The sequence below is a fragment of the Pituophis catenifer genome, unplaced genomic scaffold, assembly GCF_029215685.1.
Source record: "Pituophis catenifer annectens isolate HBS135680 unplaced genomic scaffold, rPitCat1.0.hap2 SCAF_3, whole genome shotgun sequence".
NCBI lineage: Eukaryota > Metazoa > Chordata > Lepidosauria > Squamata > Colubridae > Pituophis > Pituophis catenifer.
Window position 1 is genome coordinate 158418837 of NW_027256883.1, and position 20824 is coordinate 158439660.

Below are 20824 nucleotides of genomic sequence, written 5' to 3' on the forward strand. Positions count from 1 at the left end.
CAAGGTTATCCAGGCCTGGGTTCATATGAGTCATTGAATCATTGACTTGCCAAACTTATTTTAGGTTAGCCTGGTGGGGTTTAGCCATATTGTAGTATAATCCAGCCAATATGAATACTTTATAATTCAATGTATTGCATAAATCTAGCCAGACGTTCTGAGTACACTAAAACTAATCATGGCTAAATGTATCATGTGAACACCATTAATTGGGATCAAGTTCACATGTATTAAACCACAATTCTTTAACCATGCTTACTTGAATAAATCACAATTAAGTCACAGTAGTTAATTCAAACTACTGTTGTTTGCCAACCACAATAGCTGAGTTTCTGGAATACACAAAGTTAAAATCAAACAAATTATATTATAGCTTAGGGTGATGTGTGAATCCACTGTGTCCACATGACATGTTATATTCTAAGTTTAATTAAATACATGGGCTTGATTATGTTAAAAGTTTTTGCAACCGGCAGAATCAAACCAGCAGCAATCTTGGATCTGTTCTTCAGATCCCGAAGATGGCAACTGTTTTTCAGCATTAAACAGGGCTCCTAGATGGAAAAACAAGCAGACTTACAATTTCTGGAGAGCAAAACTCCAAACGGTCTCTAGAGAGGAGCAAAGCGAAGTCTTTATTAGACTAGCACTGACGATGTTACCTATAGTTAGGGTAATAAAACGTCTGCAAGAAAACAAGCAAGCTCAGAGAGCACCAAGGACCCCTCATTTCAACCCTGAGCTACAAACATTATCCTTTATTGAAGGCTTTATTGCCCCATAATCCTGGTCCTCATTTTGCAGTCATATATATCTACCGGTATATCTTTGAGCAGAAACCCCAGATGTTAATCTGGGCAACCTTTCCCCGGAGGCTGTAAACGCCACTTCTAAATTTTATCTCTAGTTTCCGTCGATGCAGCTTTCCGAGTTTTTTCCCCCTCTACTTTTTTTTGCTCTTCCAGAAGACGGATGGAATATTTTGCATCTCTCTTTTGTTTCAAGAGAGGCGACGGGTTCTTTAAGGGCTAATTCCCGCCCTCTACGTTTGGCGGGTGGGGTTTCCTATTCGATGACGTCAGACTCACTCATTGATAAAAGTACCGGGATTCCCTGACTGTAGGCGCAGAAAGTGTAGATGAAACTTCCTTTGCCGGCGCGGCACGTGTCTTTGCGAGCGCTCGGGAGAAGGCGCTGGGACTCCTTCCCCTCCTCGTAGGGAGTGAAGAAGCCGGGCTATCATGGAGCCCCTTTGTTTCCCGCCTTCTCATCCCTTCAACGACCACGTTCTGTCCTCGGATCTGTACAAACCTTCGTTTCCCGCGATCGAGACGCCTAAACCCACCCGTATGGAGACATCTAGACCGGCCGAACCCATCCGAATTATTAGCGACCCAGTCACGGGCAGATCCTACAACAAAGGCCGTCTGCTCGGCAAGGTACGTGCGGGTGTGCATTTGCAACGGGTAGGAAGGGTTTCGCTGGAGGGGAGCGATCGCGATTCCTCGGCCGCTCTGCAGTCCGTGTCCGAGGGATGAGCCAAGCTGGCTTCTGCTCTGGGCGCGGAAAGGACTGAATGAGCCGCGTTCACGGAAAAGGACGAATGGATTTAAGGAGTAGTTTATTCTGGTTTGTGCTGGGAATGATTGAACGTGATAATAAGTGTGGTAGTTGAGGATTGTTTTTGTGATGGGGGAGCGAAAAGCTTCCCTTCTCCTGGCCTGGGTTTTTGTCTCGTCCCGATTGAGGCTCTTCTCTTCCATCCCAGCAAGATTTCGACTGATCCGAGACAGGCCTGTCTGGGCACGACTCCTGCTGTGCTCTTCCCCATTGGGTGGCCTGGGTTCTTATACGATCTGGTTCTTCTGAGCCTATGCGTTCTTTTCCCTCTCCTCCTTCCCTTAAAAGCATCAGAGATTTCCCATTATTAGAGTCCAATTCTCTCTAAGAGGATTCTTTTAAAGAAATCCGAGCCTGTGTTGGTTTGCTACTCGTATGTTACACACGAGATAGACGATAGTTTGTCTCTCCATCCTGCAGATAGTTCGGTGACTGCGAAAAGGATTTGTAGGCTAAGGGCTGTATTCACAAGACCCTGAATTCTAACTCTAGCTTATGGTTGTATGTGAATCAATTCTTGTGGTTGGCTTGTTGATGCTGGAAAATTGGCTTTAATTGCGAGCAAGCAAATTTTAATTCAACTATGTTTCTCGGGGGTTTGTGAAGACTGACCTTGGCAGAAAATTTCTCTCTCTACAGTGGCTGACTGTAGGGATTAGCAGAAACTAGACAGTTGGTGACCCAGTGGCCAACTTCTAGTAGTTTACGTGGTTTAGGGTTGTGTCAATTAACCAACTGTGGTTTATTTAATAAACCATGGTTAAGCAAGCAACAGTAATATAAGTGATCACAATAGAATAAAACTAGCAAAACAAATGTGATTTAATATAGTGTAATTAGAAGGTGGCTGGGTGCCAATGGATTTCTGGGTTATGAAGACTGAAAACTCGGTTCAGCTTTGATATTTAAACTTCTGGGTTTAGAATTCTTCAGATAAATATGAGTTTCACCTACTAAGCCTCCAATTTTTATTTTTATTTTATTAATTTATATGCTGACCATCCCCCAACTTAATGGTTTATGAATTCTGGTAAAAAAATAAATAATTGCCACAGAAATTGGACTTGGGAGTGGGTGGCCTTGATCTGTATTGTGTTTATATGGAGTTTTTTGAATTATTATGAGCTTAGCTTAATCCTCAGACTTCTGAGGGTTATCTCATTATAAACTACCCAGAGCATCCCAGAGAAAAGGTGGGGCGTAAATGCCAAAGGCATTTGGAGGACTGTATCCTTACATGACTCTTTCATGCTCAGACCGGTACATCAAGTTACTCAATAGGAATAGCTTGAATCTGAAGGCAGTCCAGTATGTTTATTCTCCAGTTGCATTGGACTTCAAGCCTTGTGATTTATAGTTAGTATGACTGAAAACTCAGCTGGCTGGGAATGTTAGCAACTAATTTTCAATGTATTTAACAGCATCACGTTGAACAAGGCTGCAGTGCTTGCTGATGGAGGCTGTGGAATTCTATACTCATAATGTGACTATGACATTCTCCACCAAGCCATGTTTTTTTTAAATAAATCACTGATTTAGTGCCATACGTGAACCCACTCTATGTTTTTCTAGTATTTTGCGGCTTCGCAAGTGTTTTCTTTAGAAACAGATAGCTGTCTTTTAATGCTCATGAAGCAATAAAGGAGCAATATGACCATGTGAAAATAGAACTGAAGATGAATTCCAAGATTAAGCCAAGAGGTTTTTTGTATGTTTTCTTAATCTGGTCTTGCACTGCAAAGTTCTCAGCATAACTCGTGGAAGCATGCCTTTATTTAATTTTTAAAGGATGTACCTAGAAGTGGATTTCATAGGAATGGGTGATCAGTACAAATAGGTCTATGTCGCATTTTCCCACTGTTTTGATAATGGCCATTTCTGTATTTTTTATCCTAATAGAATCAGAATGTACTCTATTTTTGTGACAATAGTCCATGCATCTCATGAAGCACACTGTGATCCACAGGACTTTACACAATAAAAAGGCATTTGTTATATTTAAGATGCCATAAGGCTATTATTTAGGTAGATGCTGCTGAGTTATATATTATTGGATACAGAGAGTTTCTCAAAATACAAGAGCAAGAATATTTTGATTAAAATATTTTTTCTTCTTGGGTCATACAAAATTGGCATACTTGTTGAGCAAAATACATAACTAGCTTTCTGAACAGGTTGGAGAAAACAGCAGCATTTATGCTGGAAATCTCTACCAGGAAAACTGATTGTGTTTCAAAGATCATACTTTGATAGAAGGGGTCCAACTTTTGGTTGTGTTTGCTCTACATTATACAAAGCAATGTGTCTGTTCATTGGCTATGGTGATGTTTTTGTTTAATATCAAGAAAAACAATCTTTTGCATTGAATGTGGCAGTGTGTGGAAATACTTGTTTTCTTATTGCTATCAATTGGGAATGGTTTTTGATGATACTAGCTTAAATTGCTTCTGTAAAGACAATACCCAAACCAGGATTCTCTGGTGCAGAGAAACTGGTTTGTCTTGGCCAAAATGTTGTTTAGGTGTGAAGCTATTTCAAACAAAGGAGTATGGTGCAGCCAAGCTTGTACTTTCTATGCTGCTTGAAAAACTTGTCTAGAGAGTAATTTTGTTTTGGGTGTCATATGAATAGGGCTTAGCCATTCTCTGTTGAAAAAAAGCCTACCTGTGAGTAAAGTGAAACCCAAAGGCGTGAATGTAAAGCTCCAAAGCCATAGGCAAAACTATATGCTAAAAAAATACATAACAAAGAAAGAATAGTATATTTCAAATTGCTGGATCAAATTTATCAAATTTGTACCTGCACATTTCTGACAAACATTAGAAGCAATGAAATATTTGATTGTGTAGTCAGTACATCAAGCATGTTGTTTTAACATTTGGAACAAGATCTGGAAAATTTAGGCCTCGGTGTGAGAATCTGCATCAAGAGTATCTCTAGCCACCCACTTCTGTTGAATGCCTTCCAAGAAGCATATTATCTTCTGAAACATATTATTTTACTGTCAGCAAGCTGCCACCAATAACTTTCTAAAAATTAAATTTCTTTTTTGGATACAGTTTCTAAGGAAGACTTATCTTTTCTCCAAGCCAAGTAATCCAAGTTATTTTAGCTATTTATCATAGGATTCAATTTCTAGGTTTCGTAACCATTGTATTTGCTGTTTATAAGTAATTGTTTTCTGGTTAAAATTTGATTGACCGAAAGCCAGAATATGATTCCTGAACTGTCCTTATCTCCAACTGATTTAAATCTGTTATGCATTTGAGTCATAGGTACGATGAGACAAATATGGGCAAAAGTTTTGGACACATTTTCATCTTTCTATCACAAAGTATCAGAATTTGACATTAAACACAGCCCAGATATATCTTGGTGATATTTATGCAATTTATGTACTCATACCATTTGCGCTATGCTCTTGACAAGGTATTTATCTTGGAGTTTTAGGTCTGTTTATTATTGTTCAGTGCTGTCACAAAAAGCAGAAGGTCTGAGAAAATCTGCTACATTATAAATAGGCTATTATGGACATTAATCTATTTGACAAAGAATATTCCTGCCTGTTATTCTTCTCTGAAGCTTTTACCTGGAGACCAGACCTGTAGATGCTTTCTACATTTCTCTGTCTTTCCATCTCTCTCTCTCTCTCTCTAACAATGGCCCATTGGCTAATTTCGCAAATTGGCATAGGGCAAGGGAGGTGGTCGGGCAGGAAGTTTAAAAAATATATAAGAATGGCCAAGAACCTTGACTACAGGCTTATGTTCAGAATATTATATTCAGAATAGTGTGGGTGTCTTGAATAAGTGCCTTCCAATAATTTACTTGTGCATCATGGGAAAATGGGAAGTTCCTGCAGCAGGGTGGATAAAAATGGATTTTAAAAAAATTTAAAAAATCAGTTTTTTTTATTTAAATCGGATTTCTTTTATTTTTATCAAATTTATTTTAATAAAATGCTTTTGGAGTAAAAATCTATCTAAAGATAGTTTTCTATTTAAGATACATAAATAATTTAGTATATTCAGCATGAAATGGAGCTTAGTTATGTAGCACGAGGCTGTATATTCTGCAACAGCAGGTCAGAGGAGTAGCAGGGATGACAGTTGCTCTTTAAAAATTATAATTTAAATCAAGTTGATCAAATCAAATCCACCCTGTCCTGCAGCATACATAGGTAATTTCTGCTTTTTGATTGGCAGGGGGGATTTGCAAGATGCTATGAAGCAATTGACCTCTCAAGCAACACAACATATGCCGTGAAAGTTATCCCTCACAGCAGAGTGGCTAAACCACACCAACGTGAGAAGGTATGTGACTGAGGCCTGAGCAGGCTGAGAATAAGTGAAGTGATCAATTTGTGCTAGATGTTGATTCCTGAACTGTAACCTTTCTGGTGACTCTTTCAGATCATCAATGAAATTGAACTACACCGAGATCTGCATCACAAACATATTGTGAAGTTCTCACATCATTTTGAAGATGCAGACAACATTTATATTTTCCTTGAGCATTGTAGTAGGAAAGTGAGTACTAAGTTACATTCTGTCTCTGAGCCCCATGTGTTCCCTGAAGCATGTTTTACTATATTATAGCCGCCTTCTTTTACAATTATGTATGTTCTTTTGATTCCTTAACAGTCTCTCACCATCAAAGCCTTACGAAGCTCTCTGCTGGGCAATGAAACTAGGGCTGCTATCACATGAGCAGTTGAAACAAAAATATTTTATAGCATTGTGCATTCCCCTATGGATCATATAGTTATAGTTTATAGGTTATGCCCTCTCTGGAACAATGATTTGGTGCTATCATCTTGCAGGGTCCATTTTTGTTAAACTTTGTTCACAATGTTGTTAGTAAAGATGTTCACTTCTAGGTTGCTTACCAATACTGACGGTGTGTATTGCAACTTGCCACTTTGATGCTTCCTGCTTGTCTTCCTAAATTTATTACTGCTTTGAAAGTATTCTTAGAGTGATAAAAATGTTCTTTGTAAGAATCTGTCATAGAAGTATTTTCAGTATAGACATTAGGACTCCCACAAGTAGCACTTGTTCTATTTTAGTTACTTGTTCTTTATTTGCACTTTAATTTCATATAAACAGTGTCAACTTTTGGCATCTTAATGGCTTCAGTTGCTCTGGGGTACATCAGAGTGGGTATTAAACTGTCCAGCAAGGATTACTTGTTGCAATAGTGTTTGTAGATGTTATATCAGAATTCATGCCATTACTTAAGAGAAGAATGACCTCTGCTAGAAATGGCTATTAAGATTTGAAAATTTCTTTGGTGAACCTTCTTAATGCTTAAATACCAAATTTCATTCGTGCAGTTCATATACACTTTAGCATATTTCACTGTACCCACAAGATAAAATTTCTAGTCACTTGAGTATCTTGAATTTTGGAAAATGGACATGGAAGTATTGCACGGATTTTATTTGGAGTCTGAGAAAAAAGTTAGAAAAACTTGTAGATACACCATAACTTCATTAAGAAGATTAAATGGGAATGTGGAGGAAGGTTTAGGATCAAATGGAAACATACTTGAACACTTTAGACTGAGTTTGAATGGGAAAATATTAGAACTTGGAAGAGCAGCATATCGACCACCGAGACATTAATGTATTCAGTACCTGTCATCTCTAGCCAGCATAACCATAAGGTGGATAAGATGTTACAGTATAATAAAATCTATTGTACCCAAGTTTGTCCATGCCTGATATATAAAGGATTGAGGAGAAGCCCTTTCTATTGCCTTTACTTGTCATGAGGCTCATGGGTAACTGGGACAGTCATGTCTATGTCCCATGTATTTATAGTTCTTTTTCTGCCACCAACCACCAGTATGGCTTAAAGTTTTCCATTTCATCAAATTGAAGAATTGTGGAGCAGATTAGATTAGATTAGATTAATAACTGGCTCACATTTACTCCTGAATTTCACGGAGGAATGGGGATTTGAACTTGCGTTATGAACAGTGCGCCAAATAGCAGTCTGCTTGTAGCCTCTTTATGATTAATTATGTCTTGTTCTAGTCTTTGGCACATATCTGGAAGTCCCGCCATACCCTCCTGGAGCCAGAGGTTCGGTATTACCTCAAACAAATAATCTCTGCTTTGAAGTACCTCCACCTTAAAGGCATTTTACACAGAGACCTCAAGTTGGGTATGTACAGCACAGCTGCTCTCTTACTCATGAGTAAAATAAGTTATGCCAAAAATATATATCTAACGTGTTAACTACAATACTTGTTTTGAGAATGAGATTGCCTTAAGGAGACACAGTATAATCTCTCTAAATTTGCATGTTAAGATCTTCTCTTTAAAAAAAAAGCAAAAACTGGGATTCTAAATGCTAAAAAGTACTTAGTTTAATTTTTTTTTATTTACATGGCACTAATATAGGATTAGTAACTTCTTGGCCTAGAGGCAGGGAGGTATGAACTCTGAGAATATTTTTGTAATGTCAAAATGAGGTAGAAAGGCAGGAAATAGGTAATAAAAACTAAGCAAATAACCAATATGTCTGCCACAGGTAACTTTTTCATCAATGAAAATATGGAACTGAAAGTTGGTGACTTTGGTTTGGCTGCTCGCCAGGAGCCTGCAGACCAGAGAAAAAAGTAAGTGGTTCAACATTTTTATGCCAGGCATCAGCAAATTCTCAGGCCTTTGCTTTATTGCATAATATCTCCCAGTTGCCTAACCCTTCTCTATCCACCCCTACCCCCCCAAGACTGAAAAGCAGGAGATTTTTAGTGGAAGTTCTAAATTCCATTTTTTCAAAGGAGTCTATGATTGATTAGAAAAATTAGAAAGGGTGGACCAATGCAAACATTAGTGTTTGCAGGCCCATGTTGCTAGTCCCTGCCGTATTTCTCTGGGACTATGTTCTTGTGCTGCCATCTCTAATGCGCTCTTTATTCTAAGTAAGGGCGAAGGGTCTTCTTTTACAGAGCTTTATTGTCCTGGTGCTTCATTCTTTGCAGCTGCGTTTTGGGGGGAGGGGAAGAATCTGAGTGCAACAGGGGCCAAGGGACTTGAAATAGACTCCTTTGCATCAGCCTGGAACTTGGTCACCGAAGAAACAATGTGGTGTCTGTAGTCATGTCTAAGGCTGAGACCTTGTGGTTTGCTCCATAGAGGGGAAACAATGGGTAAGCTTATATTGTGTTACGCTTCGTGCAAATGTTGGCAGTTGGAGTTGGCAAACGTACTGATCAGAAATGAGTATTAGTGGGAAAGCAGTGTCAGTTTACCAGCACAGGTTGTTAGGTGCAGAAGGCTCATACTTCCTCATTGGGAAGTTGTGAAAAAGCTTCTTGCGTGTCCTGTTCGTAGAACAAGGCAATGTGTTCGTATGACTTATGAAGTGGCTGGAAGAAGGAAGGTTTCTGAAGCCCAGCTGCAGAATAAAAGAAATGACAAAATAAAAATGGCAAGACGTGTTTTGTTTTCTGGCATCCTTGATGAAAAGTTTAATTTCTCCTAAGAGCTAACAATGAATGGATCAAGTTGTATTATAGCTTTAAAAAAAATCACCCCTAGCAGTAGTGGAACTTCAAAATAAAAAATAGTTTGGTTATATATTTTTTTTCTTAAAAGGCTCATTTTTTATTTACTGGTACTGTGCTTCTTCCCAGTGTTGACAACTTACATTTAACAAATACCTGCCTAATTTGAGAGGCTATCTTGGTGGGACTTTTGGGGAGGGGGGAACACTTCAGTCCTATTTACTGGACCTGCTATGTGGTGGCAGCAGCAGGATCATTGCCTTTAGTTACCTATACCTCCTAAATGTACACCCTTAAGTACTAGCTGAAAATTCTAGCTAACCTGACCACATGAAGGACACTAAGTTGGGAAAAGTTGTCCCTTGGCATAATAAATATGTTGTCAAGTTGAATAGAAGGCATGAAAGAGAGTTGCAGAAATGTTAGGCTCAGTTCATTGTCTCATACTGTGTACTTTTGTCCTCCAGGACTATCTGTGGTACTCCAAACTACCTTGCTCCAGAAGTGCTGGTGCGACAAGGACATGGGCCAGAATCAGATGTATGGTCTTTGGGTTGTGTCATGTAAGTGTAGACTTTAAATTTTACGATTGATTATTTGCTTCTGCAGTGTGGCTTTTGTGGAGCTCTGCTCTTTCATGTGGGTAAATGAAATAGTAAGCATTAATAGGTGCATGTACATGTATATATAACATCATTTAAAAGTCTGCTGTTTTGTCACTTAAAAGTACTGAAGTTAGGCCAAAGGTTAGACTGGTCCAAGAACCTGAATAGAAATTCTAGTAAAATAAATAGAATATAGCAAAAGGCCAAATTCTAGCCATTAAATCCAGTTTCAGCAGAGTATTATGGAGAAACTGCAAAGTAATCACAAAATAGCATTATTTGAGCCTTCTCCAAGCTTTGACAAATAGCTGGCAATGGGATATATAAATCAATCACTTCCTTGAGTACCATGTAAGTCCAAGTCAAAATGGACTTCATGGAGGCAGTAACTTGCATGAGGCCCATTTTAGTTCTCTCTTGATTTCTGCAAATCTTAATATCCTTCCGTGGAAGAGCTGAAGAAGCTTCTTGGATGAGAAGCAAAATATCTTCAAAGAAAAACCAGAAAGTCCAGTTGCCTCTTGAAAAAGCACCTTGGGACACTCCTTCCGTATGTCTATAACATACAGTGTTCTGATGAAACGTAACAGAATAATAGGGTTGGAAGAGACCATGGAGGTCTTCTAGTCCAACCTCCCGCTCAATTGGACCATATGCTATTTCAGACAAATGGTTCTCCAAAAATGTTTCCTTGAGGGCATTAAAAGGAGTTGATGACAAAGTGCATCCACTTTCTCTTGTTGATGCTAAATATACCAGGTCTCCATAACAGTCTAGTTCCTTGTTCCTGCAGTTTATAAAAATTAGCCTCAAGAAAAAGCTCAGCTGATTATCTAGACTGTGTGTAGATCACGGAGTTTAAACTATGTGTGATCCATGTGTGTTTAAGCATAAATTTATATAACATTGCTTTAAAATTCAAAACATTAGGGCTGTTATTAAACTTTAATGATCTACTTTTTAAATTTCTTCAAAACAAATGGAAAAAAGTGGCTTTTCTGCAGCGCACAGGGTAACTGTTTAACTCTCAGGTGGTATTCAACAGTTTTCCGGAGCATCTTGAAAAATAGTCTGAGCCTTTAGATTGCTTTGCTTTGGTTACCCACAGTTTCCTGTTTACACAGCCCATATGGAAAATGTACTTCTAAAGGCTGAGAAAGGGGAGAGGGATATTCACTGAGAAGCCACTTAAGGGAACAACTCCCTGTGCTTCAGCTCAGATTCATTCCAGAAAAGTTTAGTTCCTAAGAGATTCTTAGCTCTGATCACATGGAGGAGCCCTGTCATCTGCCAGCCGGATGTGCCTCCGGTCTGCAGGCACTTGGAGGAATAGCAATGTCTCATGAGCTTGATTACAGAGAAAACTTAAAGTTGGGTGTTGTCTAACATCAACTTCCTCCATGGTTGCTGCTGAGTCAAGTGCTAATAGAGAGTCTGTCAGTGCTGACTGCAGAGAAGTGGTATCCTTCAATCTCCTTAGCATTCTTTTTTTGCCCTCTTCTTTCTCTCCCTCCCACACCTTAGGTACACTTTACTATGTGGAAACCCACCTTTTGAGACTTCAGATCTCAAGGAGACCTATCGGTGCATCAAATATGTTGTATATACACTTCCTCCTTTCCTTTCTGTATCGGCCAAAAACCTCCTCGCTGGCATCTTGAAACGCAATCCGGAGGAACGCTTCACATTGGAAGAAATCTTGGACCATGAGTTTTTCACGAAGGTGAGTTGCAGCCCTTTCAAAAGTGCACTGTTTTAACTTTGGCGCAGTAATGCCAGCACCACAAACTGGGCTGTTACAAAGTATAATCCATTGGTAGTTGTATCTCCATCTTTTGCTTGGATACTGCCCTTCTAGAGGTGAAGTTTTCAGGTGAAGCCATCATTGGGGCCCTAGCAGTGCAAGAACATCGCTGCCCCTATTACTAAGGGTGTGAGCTCCTGGAATCTTGCCTGGATTGTAATTTAGATAATTACATCCTGCTTCTAATTAACACTTGCGCTCACATGACTCTGCTCTTTGCTCTGGCTTTTGTTTTCTGAACAACCTGATTGTTACATTCTTGCCTCTTAAATCAGAACCTTCTGCAGAATTTTAAAACCCATGACTGTGGAACGTTTGATGAAAATGGCCCAATCTCAAACCTGCATAAGAGAGTTCTGAAAAAGCAAGGAAAATGTAATATAATGAATGCTTTCTGTTCTGACATTTAATTTAAATTTTACTAATACTTTTAACTTCCTAGGCATACACACCTGATAAGCTCCCACCCAGCAGCTGCATGATGGCGCCCGAACTGAGCCCCCCCAACCCTGCTAAGAGCCTATTGGTAAAGGTCACAAAGACACTCTTTAGAAAAAGAAAGTCCAGAGGTGAGTTCTGCAGTGTGACCTAGTATACGACATATTTCCTAAAATCCTACAACTGTATTGGACAAAAAGTAGTAGCATGCCTATCCTATCCAGTTAGTTTGTGGTCTTTTGGTTGCACGTCTTGGACCAATCATCAAAGAATATTTAATTTTAATTGGTTTGAGAGTTGCCTTTGCATGTCTGGGAAATTTTGGAAGCATTAGAATTGGCAACAGGCAAGTCATTCTTAACAATTTACTATATGATATTTGAGATATAAATAATGGACAAGGGAGCTGTAAATTTGGCTATATTATCAACTATATGATTCCTATATTATCATCTTTTGGATAGGATTGTGGTCAAGCTGAATGTAGTTTTCTGGTTTTAACACTCATTATTCTCCTCCTTGAACTCATTTTGTCACTTATAGGATTGTCTGTTATATAAGTCTTCTGAATTTTCCCCTCTCCACAGTTAAGAAGACTACTTCTGAAGAGAAAGATGACATCTCTAAGCTGGTATCGGGCCTTGTAAAGACTTCTATTTGTAGGCAAATAAGTCACAAAATGGTGGATGGAAATGAAGTAAGTTAACTTTAGGAACTTTGTTGATCACATGGCCCTTTCAGAAGGGGAAGAAAGAAGGATCAGATGGATAGAAGGATATAGACTAAAATGACTCTGGGTTTTTTTTAAGGTCACTCCTGTGAACGGTCAGAGTCCTAGCTCTAGCCCTGCAGAGACCCTAGCTGAAGAGGGTTCACAGAAGTCCATCTTCAGATCCATTCGTGGGACAACAGCTAGTAGCTGTGAAGGTGAGAATTACCATTATCTCCAGTAGGATATGGTGATGTTCAGAATACATTTACCTAATGAAGTGGCTATCTTTAAACGTATACAAAGTTGGTTAAGTGGATTAAATCCAATAAGGAGTTTACTAGCAGCAGTACAACTGAAGAAGCTTTTTGGATGAGAAGCGAAACGTCTTCAAAGAAAAACAAAGTTCAGTTGCCTCTTGAAAAAGCACCTTTGGGACAACTATGACTTCGATGACTGAGAATCTCCATAGACAAGCAATAGACTTGCAAATACCTGAGATCAGGATTGTAATTTGAACAGACATTGGAAATTCAAGATAGCTATCAGTCCAATAGCAGAACCAAGACTTATTCCTGGCCTTTCTTAGATAAAGGATATTATTTATCAAGGAACATACGTAGGTATGGAAAGTACACCAGACATTTGAAGTAGAAAAAAGGTCATTGGAAGAATATCTGAAGAACAGTGAAGAAGATGCACTGGAGCTATTTCATCATGAAGGCTTACTAAATATTGGAGAAACCAAACTGGCCTACAAGAAAAGACCAAGTGAAGGATGGAAAAGAGACATGACAAGACAAAGTATTACATGGCCAGTACAGAAAAAAATAATAATAGGCAATCAGGTAACAACAAGACCTGGAAATGGTTAAGGGCAGGAAAGTTGAAGAAACGGACTGAGGGGCTAATTCTGGCTGCACAAGACCAAGTCTTAAGAACATACAAAATGCATACAAAACCAGTCTTGAGAAGGTAGTCACAGACAGTAAAGGCCACTTCTGCAAAGAAGCTGAAGTGGACCACCTAGTTAGCCACTGAAAAAAATTGCACAGACTGATCACGATCAGTAGCATGACAAAGTACCAGCATTGGAATATCTGGAAGAAATACTATTTACCTGCAAGTAAGAACTGGTAGGACCAAAAAATAGACAAAATAATAGGAAATAAAGAAGCTAAATTGCTCTGGGACTTTAAAATTTAAACTGACCAACACTGCCATATAGCACCCCAGACATAACAACTATTAAGAAAGATTAAAAAAAGTTTGTCAATGGACATGGCAATACCTGGAGGCAGCAGAATAGAAGAGAAAGAAATGGAGAAAAATATCACTAAATGCAAAGACCTACAATAGTTATAGAATGATTGTACTAAAGGAAAGCAAAGATTGTACCCAAGGCACCTATTGCTATTGGTACTATCCCAAAACATCTGGAGTGTCATCTGAACACCATTCTCATTGACAAAATCACCATCAGTCAATTGTAAAAGGCAGCTTTGCTTGGAACAGCTTAAAGATGATATCTTTTAACACCATCAAACAACATCTGCCTACTCCAGGTATTTGGGAAGGACTCAATAGGTGCATAAAAATGCCCAATTCAGGCCAATCATCTGGCTGAGTTTCTGGCCAACAATTTATTAAACTTGTATGTATGTGGCCCGACTTCAAGGACTCTGGGTGGATTACAACAATCAAATTAGAATAAAACCACTGAAACAGGAAAAAGAAAGATAAAAGATGGCAAGTGCGACAGGCCAGATGGATCAAAGTGAGGGGGTCTTGTTCTCCCTTGCCAAGGGCCCTGGATGGAGATCCAGGGCCCTTGGCAAGGCTCTTCTAAACAACAACAGCAGAGTGGGGGCCATCTTAGCCAGATGGATTTCTGCCATGGTCTGGCAGGGAACAGCAAAACAGCTTTTAAGAGGTTCAACATAATCAATTTTGCTAATTTGGTGAACCAGAGATTGCAATTTTACATCATCATCTAATAAAAATGAATTTCCCTAACATGTATATTCAGATTTTTAGCTTCGCAAATGAGAATCTCCTTAAGCTTGCTCCATAGAAGCTGGAATAATCTTGTGTCATTATTTTTCTTTTGTCTAGTATTTGAAGACTGTGTCACAGCATCAGCTCTTTTTGAATCTGCTGTTGTGCTCCTGAAGAACTGTCTTTCTATTATGCCATCAGGTAAGTAAAGGGTATTAATTCAGAAACCCAGAATGGGCTGGTGGACCCTGTGGAAAGAGCTTCTCTCCTGAAAGTTAATAACAGGATAAAGCACAGGAGGTACAAAGCTCTATATTGTTGCCTCCAAACACTTTTCCCTCTCCCAGTCCTTTTTAATATTAATGTCCAAGTGTTGACGGTCTGTTCACTAGGAGAGGGAATGGAGAACAGCATATTTAATCATCCATATTGCCCCCCCCTCCATTTGTAGTGGGAGAGAAACTGGGCAATTATCTTTACCTTTGGGTCTCTCACTATGATTTAGAACACTGGAAAATTGTAATCCTATTCAAGATTAAAATGGACCATGTAAGCAGCTAGGATGAACCCTGTTTTTCCAGTTATATTTGTGTCAGCTGGAACTGCCCTTAAGGAAGCCTTGGTTTGCATGCAAAGGCTTCCATGTGAGCTGAAACACTGTTTACAAAGGATTTGAACTTTGTAAAGGAAACTAAATCATATAGGGGTCTATATTCCCTGCTGAATGTGCAAATGGCTTTTCGCACTTGGTCATGAATTGGAAGAGAGTGGTTCTTCATAAATAAGGATTAGTTCTTGCTTCACATATTCGTCCTCCATATTTAGAGGCTGATGTTGGGAAAGAGGAAGAGGAGCCATCTTAGTTTGCTCCTTTCTATGTTGTCTGTCTTTGATACAGTCCTTTAAAGGGTATTATTTGATCTAATACGAACAATTTCTCCTAAATTAATGAGTATCTTTGTTCATTATCCAGCTGAGACGAACCCTGCTTCCCTGGCTTGCCATGAACATTTTGTTTGGGTGAGCAAGTGGGTGGATTATTCCAACAAGTACGGATTTGGTTACCAGCTCTCCAACCACAGCATTGGGGTCCTCTTCAATGATGGAACTCACATGTCTCTCTCAGCTGACTGGAAGTAAGTCGAATAAATTGATTGATTGAGGAGCTGCTGAGGAAGGGATATGGATATAGTTGAGGCTGGTAAAGCACTTGGATCAGATCTGCACTACAGCAGAAGACCTATTGCTCAGCCTTATTGGCTGAATGATAATCACTGGATAGAATAGGCAATAAAATAATGGATGACTGCAGACATGAGCAAGGAGTTCATAACAAAGGGAAAGTGACATTTTCTGTTTAAAGTAGCTCAACAATTTGTGCTTACCTTTTTTCCCCCTTGGGGTGCTCTAGAACAGGGCTGTCAAACTTTCGTCATCACTGCATCATCACGTGACATATCATGACTTTTTCTCCCTTTGCTAAACCGGGCGTGGGCATGGCCAGCATGTGACAGTTTGACAGCCCTGCTCTAGAACAGTGGCCCCCAACATTTTGGGCACCAGGGACCGGGTCCATGTAGAAAGATTTTTCCGCAGATCAGAGGGAGTGTGGTTTTGCATGCTGCCATAGATGGGGCTTCACTTGTTTGCGTGGCCCAGTTGCTGGCATGCGGTCCACGCACTGGGGGTTGGGGACCCCTGCTCTAGAAGACCTGATATGCATTTTTAAAACACATTTTAATATTTATCACTATATTAGAAACCCTCTTTCGGAGCTATGCACTTTCATTCCATGTCATGCGGCAGGATTGTTGATGTTACCAATGCTAAGTTGTTGAATGGCCAAAAAAATAAAAAATAAAATCAAAATAAGGAGATACCTCTCCATTTCATTCTACCATATGTAGATAGTTTGCATAACATAATATATCCAAAGTGTTACTATAACTAACTACCTTCTCTTACCTTTTAGGAAAGTGCATTACAACCTGACAAATAGCAAACGTTTCACCTTCCCGACTTCAGCAATTCCCGAACAGCTACAGGAACAGATGGGGATTCTGCAGTACTTTGCTTCATACATGGAGGAGCATCTCATGAAGGTAAGATGTTATGTATGTTTATGTTTATGCTGTGATGGTTTCTGAATGCAGAAGGAATTGCTGACTTTGTAACAAATTCATCTAGAAGTTGATAGGCATCTTTCATAATACTTTCAAAGAGAATAGTTAAATCCTCCCTCCCTCCCTCCCTTCTTTTCTCTTTGATCAGCAGGTCCCATTGTCTGATCTGTACTCAGATGCTATGCCTTATTCTTCTGGCTATGCCTATTCCACATGTATAATGAAGCTTTAGCTAAAATTCTGCAGAATGCAGTGAATTTTTGCTAATTTGTCTTTTTCTTAAATATGGTTTCTGGTATTGATGTACACGAGCTATTGTTTTGCAGTGGAAGCTGAGGAACTACTTATTATCATCTGGGTGGGAATGCTGAGAATAGATTGAGAAGGAATGTTAGGAGTTCATTGTTCTTTTGTCCATTTTTCTAACTTTTCTGTCCTCTTTCAAAGGGTGGAGATTTGCCCAGCATAGAAGAGACTGGACAGCTGCCTCTGCTGCTCCTACAGTGGGTGAAAACTAATCAGGCTTTACTGATGCTCTTCAGCAATGGAACTTTACAGGTGTGTAATGCAATAAGTCCCTTATGTAAAAGTATTTATGACCCGTGACCTTGTCTACTTAAGAGAATTCTAGACAGACTTCTCATGCCAAACACTTCCAAGGCTACTTCATGTTAACTGACATGAGAAATATTTTTATTAACAGGAAGATGCTATGCCAAAGGTAGTTTATCTTTTGAAGGCTTTTATTTATTTCTTGCCCTTACTGTTTCTATAAATAATGCAAGATAGTGAACATACCTAATACTCCTTCCTCCTCATGAAAATACAAGGCTCTGCAATGGAAAGGGTTGCCTATGAGGAGGTTTGTGGGAACCCCTCAATCCTATATATTGCTTTGAGAGTAGAATAGGTACAATAAACTCATATTTGCTACCTTATTATACTTGGAGAAAAGGCAGGATATAAGTGCATATATGTTTGTTATAGTAATTTAACATATATTGGATACCTGTAGGCCCATTTCTGTATATCTATATATTTAGCCCTTCAATTCAACTTCTGCATTTTGCTTCCTTCCAGTGTTTTAACTGAAGGGAACAGAGGAAGAAAACTACAGTCAAAGTCTCATAGTGTCCTAGCAAATGTGCTAACCAGGGGTGTGGCATGCATATTCTCCATAACTACAAAGATCATACAGCCAGAATTTAGTAGCAAGCCCCTAAATAGCAGCTGTTCAATTTCCTGCCAATTTTCAGCAGGAAGTGAAATATAGTAAATCTAGCAAAATGCTTATATGCTTAATCCACATCTAAAATATAAAAGGTAATCCCACCAAAAAGCAGATCTAAAATTCCAGGCCTATTTCTGCTGAAGTTATGGAACATTGCTTACAGCACTCTATAATTGAAGAAGAGTTATTTGTGCTTAATCTAGATGCATGCAATATAAAAGTGGAGAATAAAAAAAAAAGCTAGACCAGAGGTGTTAAACGTGCGGCGTCACGTGACATATCGCGACTTTTCCCCCCTTCCCTAAACTGGGAGTGGGTATGGCCAGTGTGTGACTCATCCGGCCCGCAGCCCTGTGCTAGACCCTTAAATAGCCATCAGTAATGAGTATTAAGAAAGTGATTGTGCTGTCTTTTTTTATAGGTGAATTTTTACAACGATCATACGAAGTTGATCTTCAGCAAACCTGACCACTCCTGCCTCCTTACCTACATAAACTGTGATAGGAATTCCTATACTTACAAGCTGAGCAGCATTGCAGAACTGGGCTGTTCACCAGAACTTCAACGTCGGATCAAGTATATTCTCAAACTACTGCTACAGCGAGCAGATGCTTAAGGCTGCAAGCGGAGTAGTCTCACCGGAACACTCCATTACTCCAAGGATGGATACGTTAATAGCATAAAGGACGGCAAACTCTAGGCATCCACAGTTGAAAGCATTCCGATGTCTAATTTTCTAGAAAGGAAAACTTCAAATCTGCACACATGTCGCTCCGAACAACTCCTCAGGATTCATCCACTTCTGGATCCCTTTCATCATTGAGTTTCTTGTTTTAAAAAAAAAATGGCTTGATGTGAATGCTTCAGTTCACAGACGAATGGTGTAGGGATAGATGCCTTAAGTTTTATGTCTGTGCAATCATTGCACAATTGGTTATGCACATGGTGTCACTGGGTAGAAAGGAAGGAGAAATTACGCTCCATACACTATATACAGGGTAAGGAAAGTACAAATATTTTTTTTATGATGGTTTCTAGGCTTTTGGTCTAATGCCTGATAGCAGATATTTGGTATGGAAAGTGGTGTACCAGAGCCTGATGGAAAGAGGAGTAAAATATAGAAATTGGTGGCTTTACTTGTGTTGTCTCAAGTCCTTGCAACACTACCATCGTTTGCTCAGGAAACTGGCATTGCACCGCTGGGAGTTGCGTTACTACCCAAGCTTCACTTGGCTCTGACTCATGGACCAAAGCTGTGAATTGGGTGTGGCTATCTAGAGAAGAAAAGGCTTATGCAAGGAAGCAGTTGTGGCATGGCCGACTTCTCTACTGTGAAAGCAGATAAACAGCTTCTTGTGCCAGTTATAATATAGTTCTAAACAAAAATGCTTGAGCCACTCTAGTTGGCTAGAGTGCCAATTGCCTGTCCTCTAGAATTGGTAGAGAAGAACTCTTCCAAATTTGGAAGGACTATTTAATGGCGAGAGTTGAATGTTCAGCCTTAAAATCTGGATCGATTCAGGCTTTTAGTGTTATTGCAAAGCACTTGAAGCTATGAAGGAACATGTTGGGTAATATAACTGTTACACTAATTAAGCAAATGGGACTCCTTTTTGCTGAAACTGTGAATGACCTGTTTGCTCCAATTTCTTGGCTGCTTTTCAGTCCAGGGTACAGCAGGAGATCTCACAAATTGGTACAGACTTGAACAGCTTAAAAAGAAGCTGCCCACTTGAAGTTTTGAACCTGACAGACTGTTCAGCTGTGGGGCCTACATGGTGTGAACATCAAAGAACTTTATTTATGTATTTATGCCAACTATTTATTTTGCACATGTGTCCTATCAATCACGCACACCATATTTCCCAAAATGCAGCAGTTTGATTATAATAAACACATTTTTAATAAAAGCAGGATAAATGCTTATTTTGTGTCCAAAACAGTATCTTGTGGAAACCAGTTGACTCTGTGGAACTTGGAGTAAGACAGATGACTACATAGATTTCTTTAGAGCAGTAATTTCAGCACTCTGACCTGCTACAATATGCTGTATGCTCTTCACAATAAGAAAAGTTTTACACCAGTATTTTGATAACAAAGAAACTGACAAAACAAACATCCGAGTGGTGGACAGATTTGGTGTTCTGTGCTTCCAAATTCCAAACCAGGCTTCTGGCATTCTTCTGCCTATTATTTGGAGAGGCTAACAACAGACATTTACTGTTTATTGATTGCAGTATATTCATTTTTATATTGCACATCTTCCAAGATGCCAGTTTATAGCCAATTCCAATGAAAAATCTAACACAAAAATACCTGCTTTATAAAACTCGGGTCAATGGATAAAATCCCAGATGAAAAACTCGATAATAGCAAAATTCAAAAGCTGACCTGAGCAAGATTATTTTAACCATTTTGTGGAAGGCTGGTTATGAAGGGGCCAGCTGAAAGCCAGGGCCAAGTATGTGGCCAACCTGGAGAAGCCCCAGCCCCCTGAGCTTTGTGAGTTTGCCTGGCAACATGTCATGGGAGGAATTTAGGTGATCAATTACTTTGATTAGGCTCTTGCACTGTTATGTAAACACACTGGAGATTCTTGTCCCCTTTCTGGATAATTTTTATTTTAACATTCTTTACATATGCAATTTACAAAACAACCTTCAAACTTAAAAAATAGTAAAGAAGCAAGCTCGAATGCAATTATGAAAAGGAAAAATTCTTACATTTAATACTGATCAATAGGCACTGATTTACTAATACACAAATATAATCAGTACA

At 39.2% G+C, this 20824-nt stretch overlaps 1 protein-coding gene across 1 annotated transcript; it reads left to right on the forward strand.

Annotated features, from left to right (window-relative positions):
* Positions 1–1144: 1144 nt before the first annotated feature.
* On the forward strand, positions 1145–19178 carry PLK3 (polo like kinase 3). The gene is made up of 15 exons (XM_070939598.1): positions 1145–1439; positions 5826–5933; positions 6033–6149; positions 7661–7790; positions 8160–8247; positions 9606–9701; positions 11268–11466; positions 11990–12116; positions 12573–12682; positions 12795–12912; positions 14810–14893; positions 15666–15828; positions 16665–16794; positions 17263–17373; positions 18468–19178. Exons 1-15 carry the CDS (start codon positions 1242–1244, stop codon positions 18660–18662), a joined length of 1974 nt encoding a protein of 657 aa, XP_070795699.1. The 5' UTR covers positions 1145–1241; the 3' UTR covers positions 18663–19178.
* Positions 19179–20824: the final 1646 nt, after the last annotated feature.

Bases quoted from the DNA above. Each gene is read 5' to 3' on its own strand.
- PLK3 (XM_070939598.1), top strand. From the start codon at position 1,242: ATGGAGCCCCTTTGTTTCCCGCCTTCTCATCCCTTCAACGACCACGTT. The intron at 5,934-6,032 runs GTATGTGACTGA...TGACTCTTTCAG, and splicing joins AACCACACCAACGTGAGAAG to ATCATCAATGAAATTGAACT. The intron at 12,117-12,572 runs GTGAGTTCTGCA...CCCTCTCCACAG, and splicing joins TAGAAAAAGAAAGTCCAGAG to TTAAGAAGACTACTTCTGAA.